The sequence below is a fragment of the Gymnoscopelus braueri genome, assembly GCF_963280865.1.
Source record: "Gymnoscopelus braueri genome assembly, chromosome: 6".
Lineage (NCBI taxonomy): Eukaryota > Metazoa > Chordata > Actinopteri > Myctophiformes > Myctophidae > Gymnoscopelus > Gymnoscopelus braueri.
In genome coordinates this window covers 5851576-5879258 of record NC_137607.1, presented here as the reverse complement: position 1 = coordinate 5879258, position 27683 = coordinate 5851576, and the positions used below count along the sequence as shown (strand labels likewise).

General features: G+C 39.8%; 2 protein-coding genes across 3 annotated transcripts in view; both read right to left on the bottom strand.

Annotated features, from left to right (window-relative positions):
- Positions 1 to 9300: 9300 nt before the first annotated feature.
- slain2 (SLAIN motif family, member 2) overlaps positions 9301 to 27683 on the bottom strand; it is a 115284-nt gene continuing 96901 nt past the window's right edge. For both annotated transcript variants that reach the window (XR_013933338.1, XR_013933339.1), the window contains exon 11: positions 9301 to 11123. The gene's annotated coding sequence lies outside the window, so the exon portion shown is untranslated. The remainder of the gene's footprint in view (positions 11124 to 27683) is intronic.
- LOC308086440 (SLAIN motif-containing protein 2-like) overlaps positions 11136 to 27683 on the bottom strand; it is a gene marked incomplete at its 5' end in the record, with an annotated part of 53689 nt that continues 37141 nt past the window's right edge. Inside the window, 2 exons of the mRNA XM_080429962.1 lie at positions 11136 to 13056; positions 14184 to 14406. Coding sequence (XP_080286088.1) covers positions 12993 to 13056; positions 14184 to 14406 — 287 coding nt within the window. The 3' untranslated portion in view covers positions 11136 to 12992. The remainder of the gene's footprint in view (positions 13057 to 14183; positions 14407 to 27683) is intronic.

Sequence of the window (27683 nt, the reverse complement as noted above, 5' to 3'; positions counted from 1 at the left end):
TAAAGGCCTGTAACTCTGAGAGTGTACAAATGGAACCAAATGGACCCTTACGGGTCTGTATCTCTGAGAGTGTATAAATGGAACCAAATGGACCCTTACGGGTCTGTAACTCTGAGAGTGTACAAATGGAACCAAATGGACCCTTACGGGTCTGTAACTCTGAGAGTGTACAAATGGAACCAAATGGACCCTTACAGGTCTGTAACTCTGAGAGTGTACACATGAAACCAAATGGACCCTTACAGGTCTGTAACTCTGAGAGTGTACAAATGGAACCAAATGGACCCTTACAGGTCTGTAACTCTGAGAGTGTACAAATGGAACCAAATGGACCCTTACAGGTCTGTAACTCTGAGAGTGTACAAATGGAACCAAATGGACCCTTACAGGTCTGTAACTCTGAGAGTGTACAAATGGAACCAAATGGACCCTTAAAGGTCTGTAACTCTGAGAGTGTACACATGAAACCAAATGGACCCTTACAGGTCTGTAACTCTGAGAGTGTACAAATGGAACCAAGTGAACCCTTACAGGTCTGTAACTCTGAGAGTGTACTAATGGAACCAAATGGACCCTTACAGGTCTGTAACTCTGAGAGTGTACAAATGGAACCAAATGGACCCTTAAAGGCCTGTAACTCTGAGAGTGTACAAATGGAACCAAATGGACCCTTACAGGTCTGTAACTCTGAGAGTGTACAAATGGAACCAAATGGACCCTTACAGGTCTGTAACTCTGAGAGTGTACAAATGGAACCAAATGGATCCTTACTGTAATTCTCAGAGTGTGCAAATGGGACCAAATGGACCCTTACAGGTCTGTAACTCTGAGAGTGTACAAATGGAACCAAATGGACCCTTACAGGTCTGTAACTCTGAGAGTGTACAAATGGAACCAAATGGACCCTTACAGGTCTGTAACTCTGAGAGTGTACAAATGGAACAAAATGGACCCTTACGGGTCTGTAACTCTGAGAGTGTACACATGAAACCAAATGGACCCTTACGGGTCTGTAACTCTGAGAGTGTACATGGAACCAAATGGACCCTCACGGGTCTGTAACTCTGAGAGTGTACACATGGAACAAAATGGACCCTTACAGGTCTGTAACTCTGAGAGTGTACAAATGGAACAAAATGGACCCTTACAGGTCTGTAACTCTGAGAGTGTACAAATGGAACCAAATGGACCCTTACAGGTCTGTAACTCTGAGAGTGTACAAATGGAACCAAATGGACCCTTACAGGTCTGTAACTCTGAGAGTGTACAAATGGAACCAAATGGACCCTTACGGTCTGTAACTCTGAGAGTGTACAAATGGAACCAAATGGACCCTTACGGGTCTGTAACTCTGAGAGTGTACATGGAACCAAATGGACCCTCACAGGTCTGTAACTCTGAGAGTGTACACATGGAACCAAATGAACCCTTACGGGTCTGTAACTCTGAGAGTGTACAAATGGAACCAAATGGACCCTTACAGGTCTGTAACTCTGAGAGTGTACAAATGGAACCAAATGGACCCTTACAGGTCTGTAACTCTGAGAGTGTACAAATGGACCCTTACAGGTCTGTAACTCTGAGAGTGTACAAATGGAACCAAATGGACCCTTACAGGTCTGTAACTCTGAGAGTGTACAAATGGAACAAAATGGACCCTTACAGGTCTGTAACTCTGAGAGTGTACAAATGGAACCAAATGGACCCTTACAGGTCTGTAACTCTGAGAGTGTACAAATGGAACCAAATGGACCCTTACAGGTCTGTAACTCTGAGAGTGTACAAATGGAACAAAATGGACCCTTACAGGTCTGTAACTCTGAGAGTGTACACATGAAACCAAATGGACCCTTACGGGTCTGTAACTCTGAGAGTGTACATGGAACCAAATGGACCCTCACAGGTCTGTAACTCTGAGAGTGTACACATGGAACCAAATGAACCCTTACGGGTCTGTAACTCTGAGAGTGTACAAATGGAACCAAATGGACCCTTACTGGTCTGTAACTCTGAGAGTGTACAAATGGAACCAAATGGACCCTTACGGGTCTGTAACTCTGAGAGTGTACATGGAACCAAATGGACCCTTACGGGTCGGTAACTCTGAAAGTGTACAAATGGAACCAAATGGACCCTTACGGGTCTGCAACTCTGAGAGTGTACGAATGGAACCAAATGGACCCTTACGGGTCTGCAACTCTGAGAGTGTACACATGGAACCAAATGGACCCTTAGGGGTCTGTAACTCTGAGAGTTAATGATGAACATAATTGTAATACTGTGATGTTAATACATTGTATGTGCTTCTCTCCAGTTTCCAGGTATGAACAACAATCACAACTTCCAGCGACACCCCAACCCTCCTCCGGTGGCATTGTAAGTCTGCATTTTTTTTATATTGATGTCATAATAACTGAAACTTTCCAACGGTGATATAAATGTAATCCACGGTCTTTGTAATAAACAATCAGGCTGAAGGCAAGGAGGTGGAATTATGTTTTGTCCGTCCGTCCGTCCGTCCGTCCGTCCGTCCGTCCGTCCGTCCGTCCGTCCGTCCGTCCACAGCTAGTCTCACAAACCACCAATCATCAGTGTCAATATGTAGACCATTGGTTCTCACATTTTTGGGGCTCAGAATGTTTTCATCCACGGCACCCCTAACTTGCATTGTTACTAACTGCTATAACTCTTGAACCGTAGGTCATACAATCAACATCTTTCCTCCCCTGGATTCCTTGGATCATGACGCAACATATATTTGTGCCATATTACAATTTGAGTGTTCTTCAAAACACATTTTTGCTACTTCTCCTACAGATTGTGTCCAAAACTCACACAAATTGGAACACAGTATCTCTAGGGTCGAGTGATCAAAATGAATGTGATTTTTCAGATCCCATTCCAATTAGCTATGACCATTAGCCTTCCAAAGTTTGCAGGCCCTGGATAGGCAACTCGGCCTGGGAGAGGCCTGCGCTCAGAGGAGCACACTTTTCTAGTTAACCTTGCAAAATGCCCTGAGTGTTTGTCCCCAACAAACCACTTCTCTCCATTTGTCCTCCATGTTTTCCTACCATTTTCAGAATGCTGCCAAATGACAAGATCAAGCAGTTCTACGTCGAGTGCCAAGGGAAAGAGGACAAGTTCACTCAATTCTGTAACATCTATGGATGCATGACCCTACCATGGGTCCTGATCTTCTGCAATGTGAGTCATAAACCTTAATTCTTTTACATTGCAAAAGTACTTAACCTAAACCAGGGGTCCTCAACATTTTTCAGGCCAAGGACCCCCTTGCTGAGAGATGAAGCAGGGACCCCCACTACATATTGTATAAAATTGTGTTGCAGATTAAACCTTTTCATAGATAGCTTCATAGACAATATCATCAGTGTTGTGTTGGATTCATGTTCATTTGTAATTTCAGACATTTAACCACTTAAACCGGCAATACTTGTGTGCTTGTAGATCTGCACTTTTTGGCTAAATGTCTCCTCAGAATAGGGATGCTAGGGTTCAAGTGGTTAATGTAAACACCACACAAAGATTTGGCGACCCCCATGTAGTAACTCCGAGGACCCCCTAGGGGTCCCCGGACCCCCTGTTGAAGACCCCTGTCCTCCCTTCTGTATTGACTTGAGTTATGGTGACATATGTAGCCCTGAAACATGACTGTCATATCATGACGGTCATGACGAAACTTCAACCTGGTGTTTGCACTTTCTCCATTTTTGGTCCGTACGTCTACATAAACGTTCAGATATCAAATATAAAGTGCTTAACCCATGGCCATGGATGTTACAATTATGTACGGTCTCTCAGAAGTCCCCGTATATGCCGTATTGTTCAATAAAAAGCATTTTAATCCGATCTGTGGCCATTTTCCCTGTATTTCCTCCATATGCTTTCAACTACGCAACCCTATCGGTTGGGATGTATACTGCACTCTGATACATTATAACTCTATGAGAAAATGGCCACCGACCGGATTAAAATGCTTTTTATTGAACAATACGGAATATACGGGTACTTCTGAGGGTCCGTACATAATTGTAACATCCGTGGCCATGGGTTAAGCACTTTATATTTGAAATATGAACATTTATGTTGATGTACGGGCCAAAAAGGGGAAAAGTGCAAACACCAGGTTGAAGTTTCGCCATGACGGTCGTGAGACGGTGAGAGACGGCCGTCATGTGAACCATGGCTAAACAACATGTTGACTTGCTTTCAGTCCCGCGGTGTGGCCGCCTGGCTGACTGCAAAGCTGAGGGAGGAGGGGCACCAGGTGGCGCTGCTGAGCAGAGACATGACTGAGGTACAGAGAGCTGCGTCCATCCAGCGCTTCAGGGACAGCAAAGACAAAGTACTGGTGACCACATGTGTTTGGTCAGTCAGAGGTAAATCCATTACTAGCATTGTGGAATTCTTTCTCTTCTGTTGTTTAACAGCTGATTGGTGTGGTGGTTGGTGGGGGTGGGTGGGAGACGGTGAGCAAGCTATCTGTGTATGAATGTATCTGTATACTTGTATGTGTCTATGTCCTTTTATGGGACCGCCTAGAAAATGAGATGCTGCATCTCAAGGGGCTATCCCTTCAATACAAATTTAAAAAAATATGTTTTCCAAAGTTCTTAACCCATTTAGACCTGAGGCCGATTCTAAAAACACCTTCTAAATTCGTATCCAAAAAAAGTAAATAAAAATGATGTCGCTTACATATAGCAACAGCTAATGTGACACAGAGGTGTTCCCGGCTTCAAAGGTATAACAACGTATAGGTGTTCCAGGTGTAAGACAAATCACTATTGTGTGTATATTGCTCACACAGACATTGATGCAGAACGGCTGTCCATGGTGGTGAACTTTGACCTGCCTGTGGACAAGGGTGGGAACGCTGACATGGTGTCGTACCTTCAACGGATCGGCCGCACAGGGAGTGTTCGCAGGTGGTTCGCCTTCAACATGGTGGACAACCAACAAGACAACGTTATCTATCAAATTCAGGGATATTTCAGTATGTTTTATTTCATTTTACTTATCAATTTGAGATTGATGTTACTACAAGACAATGATTATTTGGATCTTTTTAAACCCTTACCAATAGTTTTTTTTCTCCTCCTGTAGGCAGTCAAGGCAGGACCATCTCCCAGGTTGACGCTGAAGACGTTGACGCACTTGAGGCTCTTGATAATCTGTATTAATCTTTCCAAGTCGGCCATCCCACCCATGACCTTAAAATTGCATTACAGGCCACAGGTGGATGTATTTATGTGATACTTTCAGGGATTTTTGTCCATTGGTTTCTTTTGTTTTTTTTGGCCGTTGTCAATTATTTATTTATTTTCTGGCCTGTGAAACTTGTTTACAAAGCCTAAAAGTCAAACAGATTGTTTATTTATTCTTTATAACTAACAATGTTCAAAGCCAAATACACAAGTCATTAATATCATCAATAATGTCTATGACAATGAATTTGCACTAAAATGTAATGACGGTCCTATATAGTGTCTATATAGTAATTATGTATGTGCCTTAATTGGATCAAAGAGTAGCCTACTTTGCTGGCCAAGCTCTTGTTCACACTGCAGTCAAATCTGATTGGTTTCTCTGATCTGGTTTAAACAACATTGACCTAATAAACAGTATCAGATTTTTTCTTTTTTTTTTCTTGACTCCATAAAACCAATCCGAATCTGAATACTAGGCCAGAAAGATTTCAGATTTCAGCTGCCAGTGTGAACATAGCCTTCTTAACCAGGCATTTGCTCTGTAAGAACAAATCACTTTATACAAAAATGTCCTTATATATTTCATACTTTATTTTCATAAAATAAAATATTTTATGAACACCTGAATCTTTGCAGTTTTCTTAATAGCTGTATACTTTTATTAAATTCTTGGGTCAGGCTAATTAATAGCTCAGTCTAATCAGCGGTGTGTTTAATATATGCATTATGATGTTAATAACAGGACATATATGACGCTCTATGACCAATACTATGAATGTTTTACCAAATGATCACCTTTTGTAAAGTTCTATCCTATCAGAACATAAAGAGACAAGAGGAGCTTGTGTCCAAGGTTGCTATCGTTAACTACATCTATTAGAAAAAACGTTTTATTTGACTGAAATAAAATAAAAAATGAGGCTTTTATACTAACTGAATCAGTATTGTCTGGTTAGAAAACAAATTAAAACGAACTGCATCATATGTTCTTGAAGGAGGTTCAGTCACTTTCACCTGCAATAGTGATGCCAACCACAAAGTAAAAGCAGAACAATACAAACTGTATAGAGATCAGAGGTTTGTGACATCAGCACAGAGTCACACCATCTCTAACATCCAGAAACAGCGCAGAGGACAGTACAGCTGTCAGGCTCACAATGACATCAACACAATCATGTCTGATTCAGTACCTCTTGATGTTCACTGTGAGTATGATCACATTTGTTGTTCTCTAAACTTAGAATTGTAAAGACAATAGAATCTGTTAAATCTATTGTATTGACATACCCCACCATAAAGATTGATTAAAATAATATTGTATTCATTAAAATGAATCCCATGTTATTGATTTTTGTTATTGTTCTTGTTTTTAGAATTGCTAGTTTTGTTGAATCTATAGTCAAAACAAAAACTTTATTATGAATGGTAAATGAACAAATTATTGTGTTGCTCTGAAAGATTACTTCCTGCAAAACCAAATCAAATTTGAAATGAATTTTGAGTTTTATGTATGTATATTTCAATCAACTTCAGGTAGCCTATTGCAATATTGAATTAGACAAATAACAGCCAAAATAACACAATAAAGAAATAATCTAATCACATAAAAATAAAAGATCAGAATACATTCAGACTATCAATGCAAACTCTAGACAGTACAACTGTCAGGTGACAAATAGACATGGATCCCAAATGTTATCACCCTACTCTTTATGTTCTGTTTAAAAAGAAAAAAGAAAATAAACAATTGCATAGTGAATCACTCATAGTCTAATCTAGATACATTTTTAATATAACAATATATAGTGTATGATCAAATGTTACTTGTCTTTTTGATGTTTCTATCAAGATGCACCAGTGAATATGTTGGTGGAGGTCAGTCCACCAGACAGTCCAGCAGAGGGCAGCAGTGTGAGCTTGACCTGCAGCAGTGATGCTAACCCACCAGTACACAACTACACCTGGTACAAGAGGACTGGGCCTCCTGGTTCCAGCTCCCTGGTCCAGGTAGGGTCAGGACAGGTGCTGGTTCTGGCCTCTCTGCAGCCCTCCCACACTGGACTGTACTTCTGTCACACCAGGAACTCACTGGGAGAAAACAACTCTACTGAGGTGCTGCTGCACATGGACACAATAGACAGTGAGTAGATAGAGAGGAAGATGTTGGAAGGAATGATTGTAATAACATGTACTTTACAGTCTGTAACCTGATAACTAAATCTACAAAAGGTTAAAAAACTGTTTTAGATGTAGTTTTAGATTTAAGATATATAAAGAACCAGATACCCACACTGTAAATAATGTTGATTGATTGTTGTTGTCTTGTCATTCTTCGTGTTGGTATTGGAGTCAAGGTGTTGGCAGTGCTGCTGCTTCCTTTGGTTATGTGGTGGGCCTGGTGAGTTATATCATTATAACTCATCACAATGACAGTGTAAGTTACAATACTCTATTGAACTATATCCTGTTCTTGTCATTATTGCTACGCATTTTCTAAAAGCCTCAAAAGAAAACTATTGTTTTAAAATAATATGTCTTGTTTTTAAAGGAAACAAGATTCTGGCATGGACAAAGAAGTGAGGAGAGCTACATTATTTTTAATTGATTGCACTTATTGATTATGAATTTGATACATTATGATGTATTCATTATTTAAACACATGATTCATATTTAACTGTGTTGTCATGTTTCAGGAGGACAGTCCAGATTACGTGAACATCAGTGTGTCGTAGACGAGGCTTCATCTCTGCTGATCAGGACACCAGGGTTGTAGAAGAGGAAAGCAACGTGTAAAGAGAGACAGAAGCATGAAGACATTCCTTTACATTTACAATAGACCAGGTGCTTATCAGTGTGCTGTCTGGACACTGCAATACAGCTTGACCTGAGATCAGCTAGCTTGTTTGTAAAATAGCAGAAAAAAATTAAAACTTACAATGTCATGACAGTGTAAGTTATGATAAGAATATGGATGTGACCATTGATCAAGATGTCATGAAAATGCACACCTCTGATGAAGAATGTGTTCTAGAGGGATATTGAATTTGACTGTGGCATTTGCGTAAAATTAATATAAAACTGGAGTTAAAGCAGCTAATGATAAATGGAGTGATAGACATGTACGTAACTCAGAGTAAATGTCATGTTTCTTATGTGTTGAGCATGTTATATTTTAGCCAGGATCTTATGATTTAATCAAGTAACGGGAAAATGTTGATGTGCAGTTAGAAGCCTGACTAGGTAACTCTAATAACTATGTGCGATGTTTACAGAGCAGTACCAGCAAGAACCAAGACGTCTGTTATTACCATAGCTGTCTTTTAGAAGCGGTCATTTTCATCTTGTTCCTCTCAGCCCCCCAAACATTTAAAGGGAAATTCTTGAAAGTGTTACTACATCATTTCTACAGAGGTAGGGGTTAATAGGTCAGTTGATAGGGAGTTAAAGTAGGTCTACTCTGGTTCCCTTCAAAATGTGCTAATATATATTTCTTTGTATGTTTGTTTCGTTTCTTTATTACTTCAACACATTTTGATTGACTATGTATTCTATGGATAATCACCTGCTATGCTAAATTGCCTACAATAAAAGAATATCTAAAACTATAATTCTGGCTTTCCACATCATAGTGTTTAAATGATATGGTGAATGATAGTTACTCCTGGTGGACAGTAAAATATTAGGTTATGCAGGCTTAACGATGTGAAAGGTTGGCTCTAACCATAACCCAACATTTTCTTATAAGTTGACTTACTGCTAAAACCATTCCTGACAAGCACAACCACCCTTTTCACAGTGTAAATGAGTGGCACTGTACAAGCGCAATTTTTAGGTATTTTTTACTTTACTGGAATATTTCCCGTACTTTTACTTCAACTCCACTTACATCTCAGTGGCAAATATTGTACTTTTACTCCATTACAATTATTTGAAAACATTCAGATGATTACAAAACGGTACTTCTTCCATCACTGATCCTGGTTGACCTTCTTCCAACTTCAACTACAACCAAACGCTTCAGCATCAATAAACCTTTGCACTAAAAATATAAACGATACAACTGGAAGGAAGAGCTTTTCAGCTTTTATTTGAAATGTGAGTTTACAGGGAAACTGAATGTCATGTTTGTGGATATAAAAAAAAAGTTCAATAACAAAAACTATCACACAAAAGGTGTGGTACTGTAACTGTATGTCTTTTTGCAACATTCCTTCAGGCTTCCCACTGAATCTGAACATTACCAGAGGCACCTCTCTTTAATAAATAATTTCATTTACAGAATGAGCATAATTAGTTATAAATATGAAGGCGCATATTAAACATACTTTAGTCCTTTTTTTTTTCTTAAAGCAATTATAAATGTATTAATTCAATTACAAATAAACACAAATATGCAAACAAAACCAAATCAAAAGCAGAGATGCAAAATTGTAAATAATATTGGCAAATCCTGAAATTGGCACAATATGATAAATGAGCAGATAAAGCACGTTGAGAATAAAGTGAAACCTCAAATTATAGGCACTAGTTGGATAATATCCAGCACACCCATTTACCAAAACACCATCCATACCACATCCTGGCACACCTAGTGTACTTTTAACCACTTTAACCCTGGAGTCCAAACTTTGGCCATGTCCTTATGGGCCAAACAAAATGAAATGATTTGACATTCTTGCGAGTGCGACATTGCTCTGAAAGAGGTTAAGTCATCTGTAAGAGGGTCTGTCTGTCTGTAACTAGCCTGGCATACCACTGGCCGGATCACAGCCAAATGTCTTGTGCACACTGCCACTGAAGCCCACATAATGTTCACGTACAGTACGTTCTATACTTTTTGAAATATATATATTTTTTTTAAATGAACGGAAGTCAATGGATGATATGATTGGCTACACTCTTTCAGAGCCAAGCCGATTGAACGGGGCTGAAATCTTGCCCAAATATGAAGTCATTATATACGTCACACACGACCCAAATGAAGTCCAAGATCTATGTGAAGACACGCCATTATTGGAGCCCGTCTTGTTTGTGGCTAAGTGGTTAAAGCACAAGAGGCAAGATGGCCACTGAACCTTTTCTCACGACTCCAGACAATTTATTCCCTCTTTCTTTTTTTTATCACGACATCAATGATAACACACACAATGTTGTTGCAAGGGAGGGGAGGGGTTCACATGAACCACATCACGTCTGCACTGGATGCTTGGATTCCATGGCTCTAGCAAGGGTGCAATTCTGTCTCTTTTTCTCGTTTAGTTTTTTTTTCTCTGGAGAGAGGTTTATGACTAGAGAGGGGATCTAGTTGAGCTACATAATTACCAAACCAGGAGGAGGGCAGGGGGAGGAGGAACCCACACCACAAAATGTCAGTGTGACTCGGTGAAAATCCGGAGGACAATTTGTCTGTCTGGTGAGGCAAAGTTGTGGCAAACGGTGGTTAGACGGCCGTTAGTAAGTCCACCGGGATGTCGTCACCGTCAACCCGAAAACATTCACCACTTCCTGTTCTGACACCAGCAACAACATCAACTAAACAATAAAAGGCTTTGGAGCATTAGCTTGCAGTTGAGGTCAGAACAAATATATCTTTTATAACAATTCAAATCGTCAAAACAAATACTGATATGGAGTTTTTTTGGGGGGGGGGGAAACAATCAAGTCTTTAAATAAAATTTGAATAAATAATGTCCGGGGGGAAAAAAATAGAAAGTACATTCTGACTTATAAATGGCAAAAAAAAAACACACGCATACAGAGGTGCTCTTAGACTGCTGACGACTACTCCCTCTCAACATGATGGGGTGTTTCTGACCAGTACAGCAGGGTCACCCACTAACATCTGTATCTGACCAGTACAGCAGGTTCACCCACCAACATCTGTATCTGACCTGTACAGCAGGGTCACCCACCAACATCTGTACGACACAGAGGAGACGACTGGGAGAACATTGATCAACCTGAGGGAGGAGGCATGGAAGGGAAGGGGCAGGGGGGAGCAGTGGTGGTACATTTGGTTGCCGTCGGGCAGAAACCTCTTATCTCTGTTTTTAACCCATTAAGACCTGAGGCGATTCTTAAAAATGTTTTCTAAATCCTAACAGATTTTTGAAAAAAGAAAAATGAAAAAAAAAAATCCAAGATTTTTCAAAAATAGCCAAAAAAATCTTAAGTGACACAGATGCGTTCCAGGTCTTAATGGGTTAAACTTGGTGTTTGTTTCGTATATTAACGCCCTACTTGATCCGACTACAGCGCCACACAAAATCATCAAAAAGTAGCAGATCTGCAAGCTTTTGAGCTTGTAGATCTGCTGCTTTTGCCATTTCTGAATTTGAACGTGAGGTTTCCACCCGACAGACGATTTACTTTAGTCCTGCACTTGAGTATTTGTATTTTTTTGAATACTTGTGACTTTCACTCCACTACATTTCAAATACAAATATTGTACTTTTTTTGACGCCATTACATTTGTATGAAGGGGAATTAAGTGGTTAATTATGAATTAACCACGTAAATAGCTGGTCCACAAGCCCACAATGAGTCGCATTGTGACACGTTGTTGGCTTATAGACCTGCTATTTTCACTATTATTCATGTTTTTTGGAACATTTCTGGAAAATATTCAAGTTTTTGAGACTTAAGGAGCACTTTGCCGGTTTTGCACCTATTTTTTATGACATTGAGGACGTAATGAACATGATGGAGTGTGTTTTTTTCTGTGTTCTTATATTTTGAATATGATTTTCTCTATGACATCATAGCAGAGAATGACAGGTTTTCCTGGACAACAGCCCATGTTTCTTTACAAGATCTGTAAAGACCATCTAACGGCACTAATATTTGCAGACACAACACAAATGACTATTTCCCTAATACATGTGCATAATGAACTAAAGAAATACCAAACAAAAGCTAAACAAACAAAGCAAAAAAAAAATCAACCACTCCCCCCCTCTCTTCCCTGACCACTTGGTACGGTCTGACAAGGTATATGACAGTCTTAACGAGGTGATTGGTCCAGGAAGAACTGACATTATCTACTATGGTGTTACAGTAGAGAAAACCATGTTCAAAATATCAAAACACAGAAAAAAAACACTCCAACATCATGTTTATCATGTCCTCAACTGCATTAAAACGACATCTAAGTTGGTGAAGTGCCACTTTAAGTGTTTTTTAAAAGCATGTACTTGAATACTTACAGTATTTCTTTTAAAGCAAGTACTCCAGTACTTTAACCCAAGTACAAATTTGACTGAGCAAACCTTCACTTGTAGTCGAGTCATATTTGACCAGGAGTATCGATACCGTGACTCAAAGTACTGGAATCTGTTTGTTTTTTTCCACACTGGAGTTGAGTTCTTTGTCCACCACCGGTGGGGGAGACACTGAGTGATATGAACCTGTTGACGGATGACTGCGGACGCTGAGGCAGGTGTGTATGTGGTCGGTGGTCTGTCCTCTGGAGGTGGGGTGGGCTGGTTTTCTTTGGCGTTCACTGGTGTGTCTCTCTCTCTCTCTCTCTCTGCATGCCCCTCCCACCTTCCACAAACCACTGCACACAACGCTGCTTCAGACTGATGCGATGGAGACGTGGTCTATTGCGTTTTCGGACACAGTCTCCCTTTCGCTCTGTGTGTAAGTAACCCCTCTGTGGGAGAAATGTTGATAGAATAAAGTGCCGCGTTGTAGCGTAACCCGCCTCCTCGCATGTTGGACGGCTGGACTTTGGAGCGCGCCTCAGCTGGGCTGGTTTCTCAGTAGCAGCCTTCCCTCCAGTTCTCCGCCGTGCCGCCGTAGGTCCGAGGAGCAGGCAGGGACCTGAGGAAGACATGCAAAATAAAAATAAAATAAGATTAGCCCTCACATTCCACATGTAGCCGAGGTCAAATGTTGTGTTCATTCATGCAATTGGTCACATAAGCATTAAGCAGTGATATGAGGGAAATGTTTTTGGATTCAGTCTGGTCTCAGTTCAGTTCATGTTTTTAATGATTATATTCAGAGTTCAGCACACAGGGGATTTGAACAGCACATTGAAACTGAACTTATGAATTATGACTAATTTCTCAGCACTCTTAACTCACTGTGCACAGTGCCAGAATTATTTCTGGCTATTTCTGGCCAGTGCGGTTTTAAAAAAAATGTTCAAAGTAAAAAAGAAAGTGCTTAGGGAGCAAGATACAGCCTTTTTCAGTTATAAGTTAAACAAGGAGTGGATGGAGCTGCAAATCTTCAGATAATGATATCTTGGGTTCTGAAAAAAAAATCCCCCCCCAAAAAAAACCCTAACCCGAAACACGTGATTGGCACGTTGCACCATAGCGGTGAAACGCGTGAATGGCACTCAATGAGTTAAGACATCTCAGTAGGCCCTTTCTGCCACTGTTTAAAAGGCCTAAATTGTGTGTTTTTATGGCATGGCAAAAGTCTAGCTGTCTATAAGAGTGTCCGCCGGAGCTAATCTTGCAAACGGCTGGATGAATTCAGTCCACATTAGTGTGCACATTGCCAGCAGGCCACATAATTTTATTTTTACATACTGTAAATGTTATCCTTTTTGAAATCTTTACCTTAAATTTTACGAGTTTTAAAATATCAAGTCGCATAAATTCTGGTCTTTTTTATTTTAATAGATTGTGGAAATGAGCTTCCATACATGAGAGAGCAGCAGAGATGTGTATACCATTGGTTCTCAAAGTTGGGTCCCCATCAAAAGTATTTAATAAACCACTTCTGTTGGCTATTCAAAAATATAATTTACATATGCTATTTTTGAATAATCTTGAAAGTGTTTGAAAAATGTTGAATAATTGGATTTTTTTAAACAAATCTTGTCTTCTGGGGGTCCCTGGCACAATAGGTTTTCAGATGGGGGCCAAATATATATCAATTTGGGGGGTCTTTGGCACAAAAGAAGTTGTTGAGGTGTTGAATGAAACGCGTACCTGCGTACAGGCTGGGCCAGCTTGCTGCGGGGCAGGGGGATGCCTCCCCCTCCCCCTCCTCCTCCGGAGGGCGCGCTGGGGCGCGGCAGGCCGCTGCGGGGAGGAGCCAGGGAGCGCGTGGGCGTGGAGGTGGCCGAGCCGGGGGTGGAGGTAGCCTTCACCGGCTGCCTCAGGGCCAGCGGAGACGGCGTGGCCGGCGTCCGCAGCTTACTGGGAGACGGGACTGTTACCGGCACACACAGGACAGGACAGGACAGGGAAGACAAAGGATTCAGGATAACAACAAGCCATTGACCCATTAAGACCTGGGACGCATCTGTGTCATTTTTAGATTTGAGCTAAAAAAACATTATTTTACACTTTGGCAACTCAAAAATAGCAGATCTACAAGCTCATAGCGCTGCACTCGGTGCCGCGCTGTGAGCTTGTATATCTGCTATTTTCGAGAAAATGTGTGCAAATTAATATATTAATATTCTTTTAAAGCGAACATTTGTAACTCAAATCTTTGCTTCTGGGGGGTCCCTGGAACAACATATTTTGAGATGGGGGTCCGCGGCCAAATACATATCATTTTGGGGGTCCTTGACATGAAAAAGTTTGAGCACCACTGATATAGAAACATACGTTTTTCAGAAAACTTGTTGGGATTTAGAAGACATTTGTAGAATCGTCGGGTTCAGGTCTTAATGGGTTAATCAGGATTACAGGGCACTTATCTGGGTCAATCCTACAGGCAGAGCCTTTCAGGTTCCTCACTAGTTTTCACAGTCAAGCAATGATCTACAGCACGATGGGGTCTGAGGAACAATACATATATGATACTATAACAGATCTATATGTATGACACATGGTATGCATGTGTGGGCCCTCGTGCCTGATTTATACTTGGTCGCGCATAAAACAAACAACAGATCACTGAAGTAACGTGAACCGTCTCTAGCGAAACACCGGTATAGTGATCCCCCCATCGAATGTTGCTGCGCATTAAGTAGGGTACTTACGGTAGGAGTTGCTCCCGTGCGGCGTCAAGGTCCTGAAAGATACATAACGTATCTTATTCAATCTTCTGTTTTATCAACACAACGCAGCTGTTTACCTAATACTTGACCTTATCTACAATAACAACACAACAACAATAATAATAATAATAATAATTATTATTATTATTATTATTATTATTAGGCCATCATTTATATTATTAACTCAGTGACATCATTTGGATTGTATAGTCCTCATGTTTGACCTGTTTGATTATATATATATATATAATATATTACTATTATTGTCTGTCTGTCTGTCTGTCTGTCTGTCTGTCTGTCTGTCTGTCTGTCTGTCTGTCTGTCTGTCTGTCTGTCTGTCTGTCTGTCTGTCTGTCTGTCTGTCTGTCTGTCTGTCTGTCTGTCTGTCTGTCTGTGTGTGTGTGTGTGTGTGTGTGTGTGTGTGTGGTAAATCCCAAAGCTATTTGATGTCATCTCTCTAAAAGTTTTGCACTGCACTGTACTTGAACAATAAAATGGCTTGTCTTTGCTCTGGATACAATCTGATGTGTTTCATTGCTTTATGTTGGGGCTGATTTTGATATGTTTAACAGACGTATGATATTTCACTAATGTATTAAAAATGCACTGTACCAAGTGGAGGAATCTCCATAATCACCTATATTACTACCTATTACTATTACCAAATGGACCCTTACAGGTCTGAAACTATATGAGTTTGCGATCAATGATAATGAATTAGTTTTTTATAGCACTTCCAATACAAAATTCCAAAGTGCTTTACAGAGCTGGGTTACAAACAACAGACAACAAAGCAAAATCCAAAAAGAGTTTGTATATCAAATGGTAACAAATGCGTTGTCCTTGTAATTAAAAATGAGTGTGAATAAATTAAATGCATTATTAATTATTATTATTATTATTATTATTATTATCCTTATTATTTTATTAAATGGAAACTAAATGAAGGCTTGAGGGTCCATTTGGTTCCATTTGTACACTCTCTGAGTAACACACCGGTAAGGGTTAGTTTGGACCACTGGTGGTCCCTGGACCGTTCCGAACCAATGACCTGTATGATCAAATGTTATTACTATAATTGAAATATAATTATGAAATTTTACTTTTCACCAAACACATTTTTCATAAGGTTAGTTATTGTAAACCATGGTAAAAGGTTGAGAAGGTCATATTCTATAGCTGCCAATTGGAGAAATTGAACTACAAAGTCACCTACAAGAACATATATTACATATTTCTCTTCACTTTGAACTTTAACTAAACAACTTCCTTAATAGGTGCCAACACTAATGCAATGGAATCACTTAACAATGTCCCCACTGTGCCTCTGATACAATTTTTGGAACATTTCTCTGCGGAAATTTGGCGAAATATCACTTCAAAGTCAATTATACATGTCTTATAACCTTGGACTTTAACCAAACAACTTCCTTAATAGGTGCCAAAAATAATGCAATGGGAATCACTTAACAATGTCCCCACTGTACCTCTGATACCATTTTTGGAACATTTCTCTGCGGAAATTTGGCGGAATATCACTTAAAGGTCAATTATACATGTCTTATAACCTTGGACTTTAACCAAACAACTTTCTTAATAGGTGCCAAAACTAATGCAATGGGAATCACTTAACAATGTCCCCACTGTACCTCTGATACCATTTTTGGAACTTTTCTCAGCGGAAATTTGGTGAAATATCACTTCAAAGTCAATTATACATGTCTTATAACCTTGGACTTTAACCAAACAACTTCCTTAATAGGTGCCAAAACTATTGCAATGGGAATCACTTAACAATGTCCCCACTGTACCTCTGATACCATTTTTGGAACATTTCTCTGCGGAAATGGGGAGAAATATCACTTCAAAGTCAATTATACATGTCTTATAACCTTGGACTTTAACCAAACAACTTTCTTAATAGGTGCCAAAACTAATGCAATGGGAATCACTTAATAATGTCCCCAATGTACCTCTGATACCATTTTTGGAACTTTTCTCTGCGGAAATTTGGCGAAAAATCACTTCAAAGTCAATTATACATGTCTTATAACCTTGGACTTTAACCAAACAACTTCCTTAATAGGTGCCAAAACTAATGCAATGGGAATCACTTAACAATGTCCCCACTGTACCTCTGATACCATTTTTGGAACATTTCTCTGCGGAAATGGGGAGAAATATCACTTCAAAGTCAATTATACATGTCTTATAACCTTGAACTTTAACCAAACATCTTCCTTCATAGGTGTCAAAACTAATGCAATGGGAATCACTTAACAATGTCCCCACTGTACCTCTGATACCATTTTTGGAACATTTCTCTGCGGAAATAGGGAGAAATATCACTTCAAAGTCAATTATACATGTCTTATAACCTTGGACTTTAACCAAACAACTTCCTTAATAGGTGCCAAAACTAATGCAATGGGAATCACTTAACAATGTCCCCACCGTACCTCTGATACAATTTTTGGAACATTTCTCTGCGGAAATTTGGCGAAATATCACTTCAAAGTCAATTATACATGTCTTAGAACCTTGGACTTTAACCAAACAACTTCCTTAATAGGTGCCAAAACTAATGCAATGGGAATCACTTAACAATGTCCCCACTGTACCTCTGATACCATTTTTTTAACATTTCTCTGCGGAAATGTGGAGAAATATCACTTCAAAGTCAATTATACATGTCTTATAACCTTGGACTTTAACCAAACAACTTTCTTAATAGGTGCCAAAACTAATGCAACGGGAATCACTTAACAATGTCCCCACTGTACCTCTGATACCATTTTTGGAACACATCTCTGCGGAAATTTGGAGAAATATCACTTCAAAGTCAATTATACATGTCTTATAACCTTGGACTTTAACCAAACAACTTCCTTAATAGGTGCCAGAACTATTGCAATGGGAATCACTTAACAATGTCCCCACTGTACCTCTGATACCATTTTTGGAACATTTTTCTGCGGAAATGTGAAGAAATATCACTTCAAAGTCAATTATACATGTCTTATAACCTTGGACTTTAACCAAACAACTTCCTTAATAGGTGCCAAAACTATTGCAATGGGAATCACTTAACAATGTCCCCACTGTACCTCTGATACCATTTTTGGAACATTTCTCTGCGGAAATGGGGAGAAATATCACTTCAAAGTCAATTATACATGTCTTATAACCTTGGACTTTAACCAAACAACTTCCTTAATAGGTGTCAAAACTAATGCAATGGGAATCACTTAACAATGTCCCCACTGTACCTCTGATACCATTTTTTGAACATTTCTCTGCGGAAATGTGGAGAAATAGCACATCAAAGTCAATTATACATGTCTTATAACCTCAAACTTTAACCAAACAACTTCCTTAATATTTGCCAAAACTAATGCAATGGGAATCACTTAACAATGTCCCCATTGTACCTCTGATACCATTTTTGGAACATTTCTCTGCGGAAATGGGGAGAAATATCACTTCAAAGTCAATTATACATGTCTTATAACCTTGGACTTTAACCAAACAACTTCCTTAATAGGTGCCAAAACCAATGCAATGGGAATCACTTAACAATGTCCCCACCGTACCTCTGATACCATTTTTGGAACATTTCTCTGCGGAAATGTGAAGAAATATCACTTCAAAGTCAATTATACATGTCTTATAACCTTGGACTTAAACAAAACAACTTTCTTAATAGGTGCCAAAACTAATGCAATGGGAATCACTTAATAATGTCCCCAATGTACCTCTGATACCATTTTTGGAACTTTTCTCTGCGGAAATTTGGCGAAATATCACTTCAAAGTCAATTATACATGTCTTATAACCTTGGACTTTAACCAAACAACTTCCTTAATAGGTGCCAAAACTAATGCAATGGGAATCACTTAACAATGTCCCCACTGTACCTCTGATACCATTTTTGGAACATTTCTCTGCGGAAATGGGGAGAAATATCACTTCAAAGTCAATTATACATGTCTTATAACCTTGAACTTTAACCAAACATCTTCCTTCATAGGTGTCAAAACTAATGCAATGGGAATCACTTAACAATGTCCCCACTGTACCTCTGATACCATTTTTGGAACATTTCTCTGCGGAAATAGGGAGAAATATCACTTCAAAGTCAATTATACATGTCTTATAACCTTGGACTTTAACCAAACAACTTCCTTAATAGGTGCCAAAACTAATGCAATGGGAATCACTTAACAATGTCCCCACCGTACCTCTGATACAATTTTTGGAACATTTCTCTGCGGAAATTTGGCGAAATATCACTTCAAAGTCAATTATACATGTCTTAGAACCTTGGACTTTAACCAAACAACTTCCTTAATAGGTGCCAAAACTAATGCAATGGGAATCACTTAACAATGTCCCCACTGTACCTCTGATACCATTTTTTGAACATTTCTCTGCGGAAATGTGGAGAAATATCACTTCAAAGTCAATTATACATGTCTTATAACCTTGGACTTTAACCAAACAACTTCCTTAATAGGTGTCAAAACTAATGCAATGGGAATCACTTAACAATGTCCCCACCGTACCTCTGATACCATTTTTGGAACATTTCTCTGCGGAAATTTGGCGAAATATCACTTCAAAGTCAATTATACATGTCTTATAACCTTGGACTTTAACCAAACAACTTTCTTAATAGGTGCCAAAACTAATGCAACGGGAATCACTTAACAATGTCCCCACTGTACGTCTGATACCATTTTTGGAACACATCTCTGCGGAAATTTGGAGAAATATCACTTCAAAGTCAATTATACATGTCTTATAACCTTGGACTTTAACCAAACAACTTCCTTAATAGGTGCCAGAACTATTGCAATGGGAATCACTTAACAATGTCCCCACTGTACCTCTGATACCATTTTTGGAACATTTCTCTGCAGAAATGTGAAGAAATATCACTTCAAAGTCAATTATACATGTCTTATAACCTTGGACTTTAACCAAACAACTTCCTTAATAGGTGCCAAAACTATTGCAATGGGAATCACTTAACAATGTCCCCACTGTACCTCTGATACCATTTTTGGAACATTTCTCTGTGGAAATGGGGAGAAATATCACTTCAAAGTCAATTATACATGTCTTATAACCTTGGACTTTAACCAAACAACTTCCTTAATAGGTGTCAAAACTAATGCAATGGGAATCACTTAACAATGTCCCCACTGTACCTCTGATACCATTTTTTGAACATTTCTCTGCGGAAATGTGGAGAAATAGCACATCAAAGTCAATTATACATGTCTTATAACCTCAAACTTTAACCAAACAACTTCCTTAATATTTGCCAAAACTAATGCAATGGGAATCACTTAACAATGTCCCCATTGTACCTCTGATACCATTTTTGGAACATTTCTCTGCGGAAATGGGGAGAAATATCACTTCAAAGTCAATTATACATGTCTTATAACCTTGGACTTTAACCAAACAACTTCCTTAATAGGTGCCAAAACCAATGCAATGGGAATCACTTAACAATGTCCCCACCGTACCTCTGATACCATTTTTGGAACTTTTCTCTGCGGAAATGTGAAGAAATATCACTTCAAAGTCAATTATACATGTCTTATAACCTTGGACTTAAACAAAACAACTTTCTTAATAGGTGCCAAAACTAATGCAATGGGAATCACTTAATAATGTCCCCAATGTACCTCTGATACCATTTTTGGAACTTTTCTCTGCGGAAATTTGGCGAAATATCACTTCAAAGTCAATTATACATGTCTTATAACCTTGGACTTTAACCAAACAACTTCCTTAATAGGTGCCAAAACTAATGCAATGGGAATCACTTAACAATGTCCCCACTGTACCTCTGATACCATTTTTGGAACATTTCTCTGCGGAAATGGGGAGAAATATCACTTCAAAGTCAATTATACATGTCTTATAACCTTGAACTTTAACCAAACATCTTCCTTCATAGGTGTCAAAACTAATGCAATGGGAATCACTTAACAATGTCCCCACTGTACCTCTGATACCATTTTTGGAACATTTCTCTGCGGAAATAGGGAGAAATATCACTTCAAAGTCAATTATACATGTCTTATAACCTTGGACTTTAACCAAACAACTTCCTTAATAGGTGCCAAAACTAATGCAATGGGAATCACTTAACAATGTCCCCACCGTACCTCTGATACAATTTTTGGAACATTTCTCTGCGGAAATTTGGCGAAATATCACTTCAAAGTCAATTATACATGTCTTAGAACCTTGGACTTTAACCAAACAACTTCCTTAATAGGTGCCAAAACTAATGCAATGGGAATCACTTAACAATGTCCCCACTGTACCTCTGATACCATTTTTTGAACATATCTCTGCGGAAATGTGGAGAAATATCACTTCAAAGTCAATTATACATGTCTTATAACCTTGGACTTTAACCAAACAACTTCCTTAATAGGTGTCAAAACTAATGCAATGGGAATCACTTAACAATGTCCCCACCGTACCTCTGATACCATTTTTGGAACATTTCTCTGCGGAAATTTGGCGAAATATCACTTCAAAGTCAATTATACATGTCTTATAACCTTGGACTTTAACCAAACAACTTTCTTAATAGGTGCCAAAACTAATGCAACGGGAATCACTTAACAATGTCCCCAATGTACCTCTGATACCATTTTTGGAACTTTTCTCTGCGGAAATTTGGAGAAATATCACTTCAAAGTCAATTATACATGTCTTAAAACCTTGGACTTTAACCAAACAACTTCCTTAATAGGTGCCAAAACTATTGCAATGGGAATCACTTAACAATGTCCCCACCGTACCTCTGATACCATTTTTGGAACACATCTCTGCGGAAATTTGGAGAAATATCACTTCAAAGTCAATTATACATGTCTTATAACCTTGGACTTTAACCAAACAACTTCCTTAATAGGTGCCAAAACTAATGCAATGGGAAACACTTAACAATGTCCCCATGGTACCTCTGATACCATTTCTGGAACATGCGACGCAAAACGCGATAAGTCCCCGTATCTCCCGTATTGTTCAATATAAAGCATTTTAGTCCGATCGCCGGCCATTTTCTCCAAATGTTCTCAGATGCTTCCAGCCATGCGACACTAATGGTTGGGAGGTGTATTGCACTCTGATACATTACAAAAAGAAAAGAGAAAATGGCCGGCGATGGGATTAAAATGCTTTTTATTGAACAATACAGGAGATACGAGTACTTATCGCGGTTCGCGTCGCCTTGTAACATCCGTGGCTCGGTGGTAAGCACTTTATATTTGAAATCTGAACGTTTATGTTTATATGACAGATGGCAATGTGAAAAAATCGAACACAACTTTAGACCAGGGGGACTCGGCACCATGACGCTTTTATACAAGCGTCATGTGAACCATGGCTAGGGTGTGTGTGTCTCTGTCTGTCTGTGTGTGTGTCTCTCTGTGTGCATGCACTGCCTGTGTGCAGCCGCCAGAGTGCGCCAGAGTGCAGGAATGTAGACAATGCTCTGATTAAAATGCACAACAGCCTGCAAAACACACACACACACACACACACACACACACACACACACACACACACACACACACACACACACACACACACACACACACACACACACACATTTGAATACTTTTATTTGGATCTACATAAATACAGTAGCATACAAGATCCAATTTTTTTTTGAAGAGGGTTTCAAATGAAGGCATGGCCAGACACTGTATGCAATATATTTAAAACACAGTGGGATAATATGCATGCAGAGCAGTGATTATAATTTAACACCAGGCAACAATATATATCAAAAAATGTTAGTCCACTCAAGGATAGACAAAGCACCGCCTCTTCCAGATAGAGAGGCTGCCGATCACTGCAGAGACTGAGCAGTACTTGGCCAGTCTTTTTGCAGCGACCTTCTGCAGTCCTACAAGTTGCAGTCCACGTAGCGCGAGTCTGTGGACATGCCCCAGACTTCCAAACACAAGCACAATGAACTGGCAGTTATATCCAAGTGACTTGATACACTCTACCAAAGGCTGATATTTCATGAGTTTGGATGTGAAGCAAATGTCCATATACAGATCAAAAGAACAGCCTATTTCAAAGATGACAACTGATTTACTTGATTCATTAATGAAAATAATATCTGGAGCATTTGGAATATTGCAGAAAATATTATCATCAGTGGAATTATGTTCAAACCAGTCTGTGTGAGCAGTGCTGTGCAAATTACATTTTAGATGTTATGTCCTGTACTTCTCTGATGTCTCTGGAAATTAGATCCACCAGCCGGTCGTGCCTGGCAATATACAGTCCTTTGTAAAAGCTGCAGCCATTGAGGATGTGGGCCATTGTCTCTTTATTGCTTGGGGTAGGATGTGGATGGTGAATGCAGTGTGGTTCATGTTGGGATGGATACCAGGTTGCCAAGTTGTATTTTGTAGGCAGAACATTTAGGCGGGCCTTGATGGTAAATATGAGAATGTCCTCTCCAATGGTGGTGTTTGAGAGGATGGAGTGTGACAGAGAGTGATTTGCAGAGGGTAGATGAGCCAGTTTTCCTTGCAGGCTTAAACTAGTCCAATGCTGGGCACTCTGAGATCTCTTCATTGTCAATATTGAGGCCCTCGCAGTTTTGACGGACAGCTCCTGTTGCGCGCCGTTATCCAACGCGTAGGTCGCGCGCGCATTGATGAGCGGGTCTGTGATGTTGTTGAGCGCAACAGCGGAGCCGTCACGCGCCGCCCACTTCAGCTGTAGTCCAGAGCGCTGGCACAAGTCATTTAGGTCCATCCAGTCGGAACGCACACCGAACCCTGGGGTTCTGATGTCCAATTTTCTGGTGGCAGTGTAGATCCACTCGATATTCGGGACACCCAGTCCACCTTCCCCGCGGGGCTGGAAGATGATGTCGCGAGTTGAGTGGGTATTTAAACACAGCCACTTCCTCACCAGGCTCACACACACACACACACACGCACACACGCACACACGCACACACACACGCACACACACAATGTCAATGTTCTCTCCCCATCACGGTGAAATAACACGGATTACAAGTCCGTAAATACACAATATTTTCGAGCTGCGTTCGCTTCCAGCGTTCGCGTGTCTTACTTGTTTTTACCACTACCACTACACCACTACAAGAACCGCTTGTTGTATGCCTTATATTTTTTTGCTTTAATGTTCAGTAAAGACTCTAAAACTGATACAAAGTGCGTCGTGCGTCAGATTACTATGTGCTCACCTTTTTTATGAAGATATATTTTTAAAGAACTATACGACTCTACAGTAACAGTGCCCCCCGCACCACCACAGTGGCCGGCCAGTGGTACCCCCCCCGGTCAAAATGTAAAGTAGATTTACCCAACCTCCATGACCTCAAACGAAGCATGCTATTTCCGTGACATTTTCCACGTAGATTCCCACTTGGCCCAGGAAGAAATGCCACTTGAAAACTTTCCTAACAACCTCATGGTGGCGCTATAATAGGCCGATTCACGTTTTTCCCTATAACTGCACCGATCTGCGTGAAACTTTGCACGCAAACTCCCCAGAGGCCAAGGAAAAACATATGCCCTGCATTTTTCACATCTGCTTTTTATAGCGCCACCATGAGGCCGACTTTTGCAAAACACATCATTGGATATTACTCCTACAGATTTTCTCCAAAAAACACGCAAATCGGTACACAGTATCTCTATAGTCATGTGATCAACACGGATCTGTCTGATTTAGCAGATTCCATCCTGATTGGCTAAGATTGCCTCCCAAAATGTGCAGGATTGCTTCATTTTTAACACAATGCCTAAAATCATGAACGAAGCATGCGATTTCTGTGACATTTTCCACGTAGATTCCCACTTGCCCCTGGAAGAAATGCCACTTCAAAACTTTCCAATCAGCCTCATGGTGGCGCTATAACAGGCCAATTGACGTTTTTACCTATAACTGCACCGATCTGTGTGAAACTTTGCACGGACACTCCCAAGAGGCCAAGGAAAAACAACTGCCCTGCATTTTTCACATCTGCTTTTTATAGCGCCACCAGGAGGCCGACTTTTGGAAAACACATGTTTGCATATTACTCCTTCAGATTCTATCCAAAAAACAAAAAAGCAAATCAGTACACAGTGTCTTTATAGTCATGTGATCCTGACGGATCTGTCCGATATTTCATATTCCATCCTAATTGGCTAACATTGGCTTCCAAAGTTTGCAGGATTGGTCCGTTTTGAACAAAATGCCTCAAATCATGACCGCACTAGGCCCACTAGGCCGATGAAGAAATGCCCCCCTTTTCACATTGGCCTGTTATAGTGCCACCAGGAGGCAATTTTTTGCAAAACAATTGCTTTTATTGTTTTTATAATACTTTTACACAAAAGTTGTTTCAAACCATGCAAGCTGCGTTTGGCTGCTGTGAAAGTTTGCACACACACTCCTACTTGCTTGATGAAAACATGCCACCTGACATCTTTCAACTCAGCCTTATGCTGGTGTTATAAAAGCTTGATTCATGTTTTGAAGTCCTGAATATCTTGCCTGGAAAACCATCCTTAGCACGTGAATTCACATTATCATGTGTCTTCTACAGACCCTTCCATTCAGTGGATCATGAGCCAACTCTGACAATTTCCTTTTTCTATGTTGATAGGCCAAAACACACGTTTTGCTATTTACATCTTTTGGTTTATATTATTCCTGTAGTCATGTTATCAACAGGTATATTGTCAGATTTTTCTTATTCCATTTTTGTTGGGGTTATTTCAGAGTTTCACTCTTTGCATTAGTTGACTATTATGCATCATGTTTAACACACATGCACACTGTGGTTGATTTATGGCACATTTCATTAATAAATTGTGCAATGTCAATACAATGCAGAGTAATCACTTATACCCATAGGTTGCAGCACAAATGCCATTAAACTTTTGCCCATTATATTTCTCACTAATTAACAGTCACATTTACATTTGTTTTGCTAGAAGCCATTGTGTTGTTTGTCTTGCTCCCTATCTTGCTCTCTTTCTGTCAGTCTCACACACATACACACACACACACACACACACACACACACACACACACACACACACACACACACACACACACACACAGTGCCGTTTTCTCTTTTCATCTTTGCCAATTCTCATTTCAATTGTGTACATTTACATTTAATATAAAATATGTGCATGATACATGATATAACAGCATTACAATAATATAGTGTCATATGTTTTTGCCATTTTATGAATAAAATAACCTATAATAGTCTGTTGGTTCAATGGTAACCCTATTATGCTGTTTTGAATGCTTTTGGTCCTTAATTGTCTCCGCCAGGCCGAAAGGCATGGCGAGAGAGTATGTTTTACCCCCTGTCTGTCCGTCCGTCCGTGTGTGTGTGTGTGTGTCCGTCCGTCCGTCATTCTGTCATTTTGTGGACAGCTAATCTCTGGCACCGGTGGCTTGATCACAGCAAAACTGTGCACACACACTCCCTGGATGCCAGAGCAGAACCTCTGCTCCACATTTTTCACATAGGCCTTTTATAGCGCCATACCAGGAGGCTGATTTGTGCAAAACACATTTTTGGACAGTACTCCTACAGATTTTGGCCCATAATCCCACAAATCGGTACACAGTATCTCTATAGTCATTAAAAGAAACGGCTAATTTCTGATTTTTCATATTCCATCCTGATTGGCAAAAATTGCCTTTAAAAGTTTGCAGGAGTACTCCGTTTCGAACAAAATGCCTCAAATCATGAACACAGCATGCAATTTCCGTGAAATTTTGCACACTCATTCCCATTAGGCAGAGGAAGACATGCCATTTGAAAATGTTCAAATCAGCCTCATGGTGGCGCTGTAACAGACCGATTCGTGTTTTTACCTATAACTGTACCGATCAGTGTAAAACTTTGTATGCACACTCTCTAGAGGCCAAGGAAAAACCTTTGCCCTGCATTTTTCACATTTGCCTTTTATAGCGCCACCAGGAGGCAGACTTATGTAAAACACATTTTTTGATATTAAGCATTCAGATTTGATCCAAATTTCACGCAAATCGGTACACATGATCTCTATAGTCATTTGATCAAAACAAATCTGTTTGATTTTCATATTCCATCCTGATTGGCTAACATTGACATGTAATATTTGCAGGAGTGGCCCGTTTTGAACAAAATGCCGCGAATCATGAACGCAGCGTCCGATTGCGGTGAAACTTTGAATGCACATTTGCACTACGTTGAGGAACAAATGCCACCCTTTTTTTTTTCTTTTTTTTTTTTCTTTTAATCCCACTATGTAAACCTATTTTTTTTACACCCAGTGCCAATTGTCTATGTAATCCTGGGCACTACCTTCCCTCTGCCAACCTAGGGAGGCCAGGGCCGAGCTCATGCCTCCTTCAATGCATGAGAGCCAACTGACCTTCTTGTCACCTGACA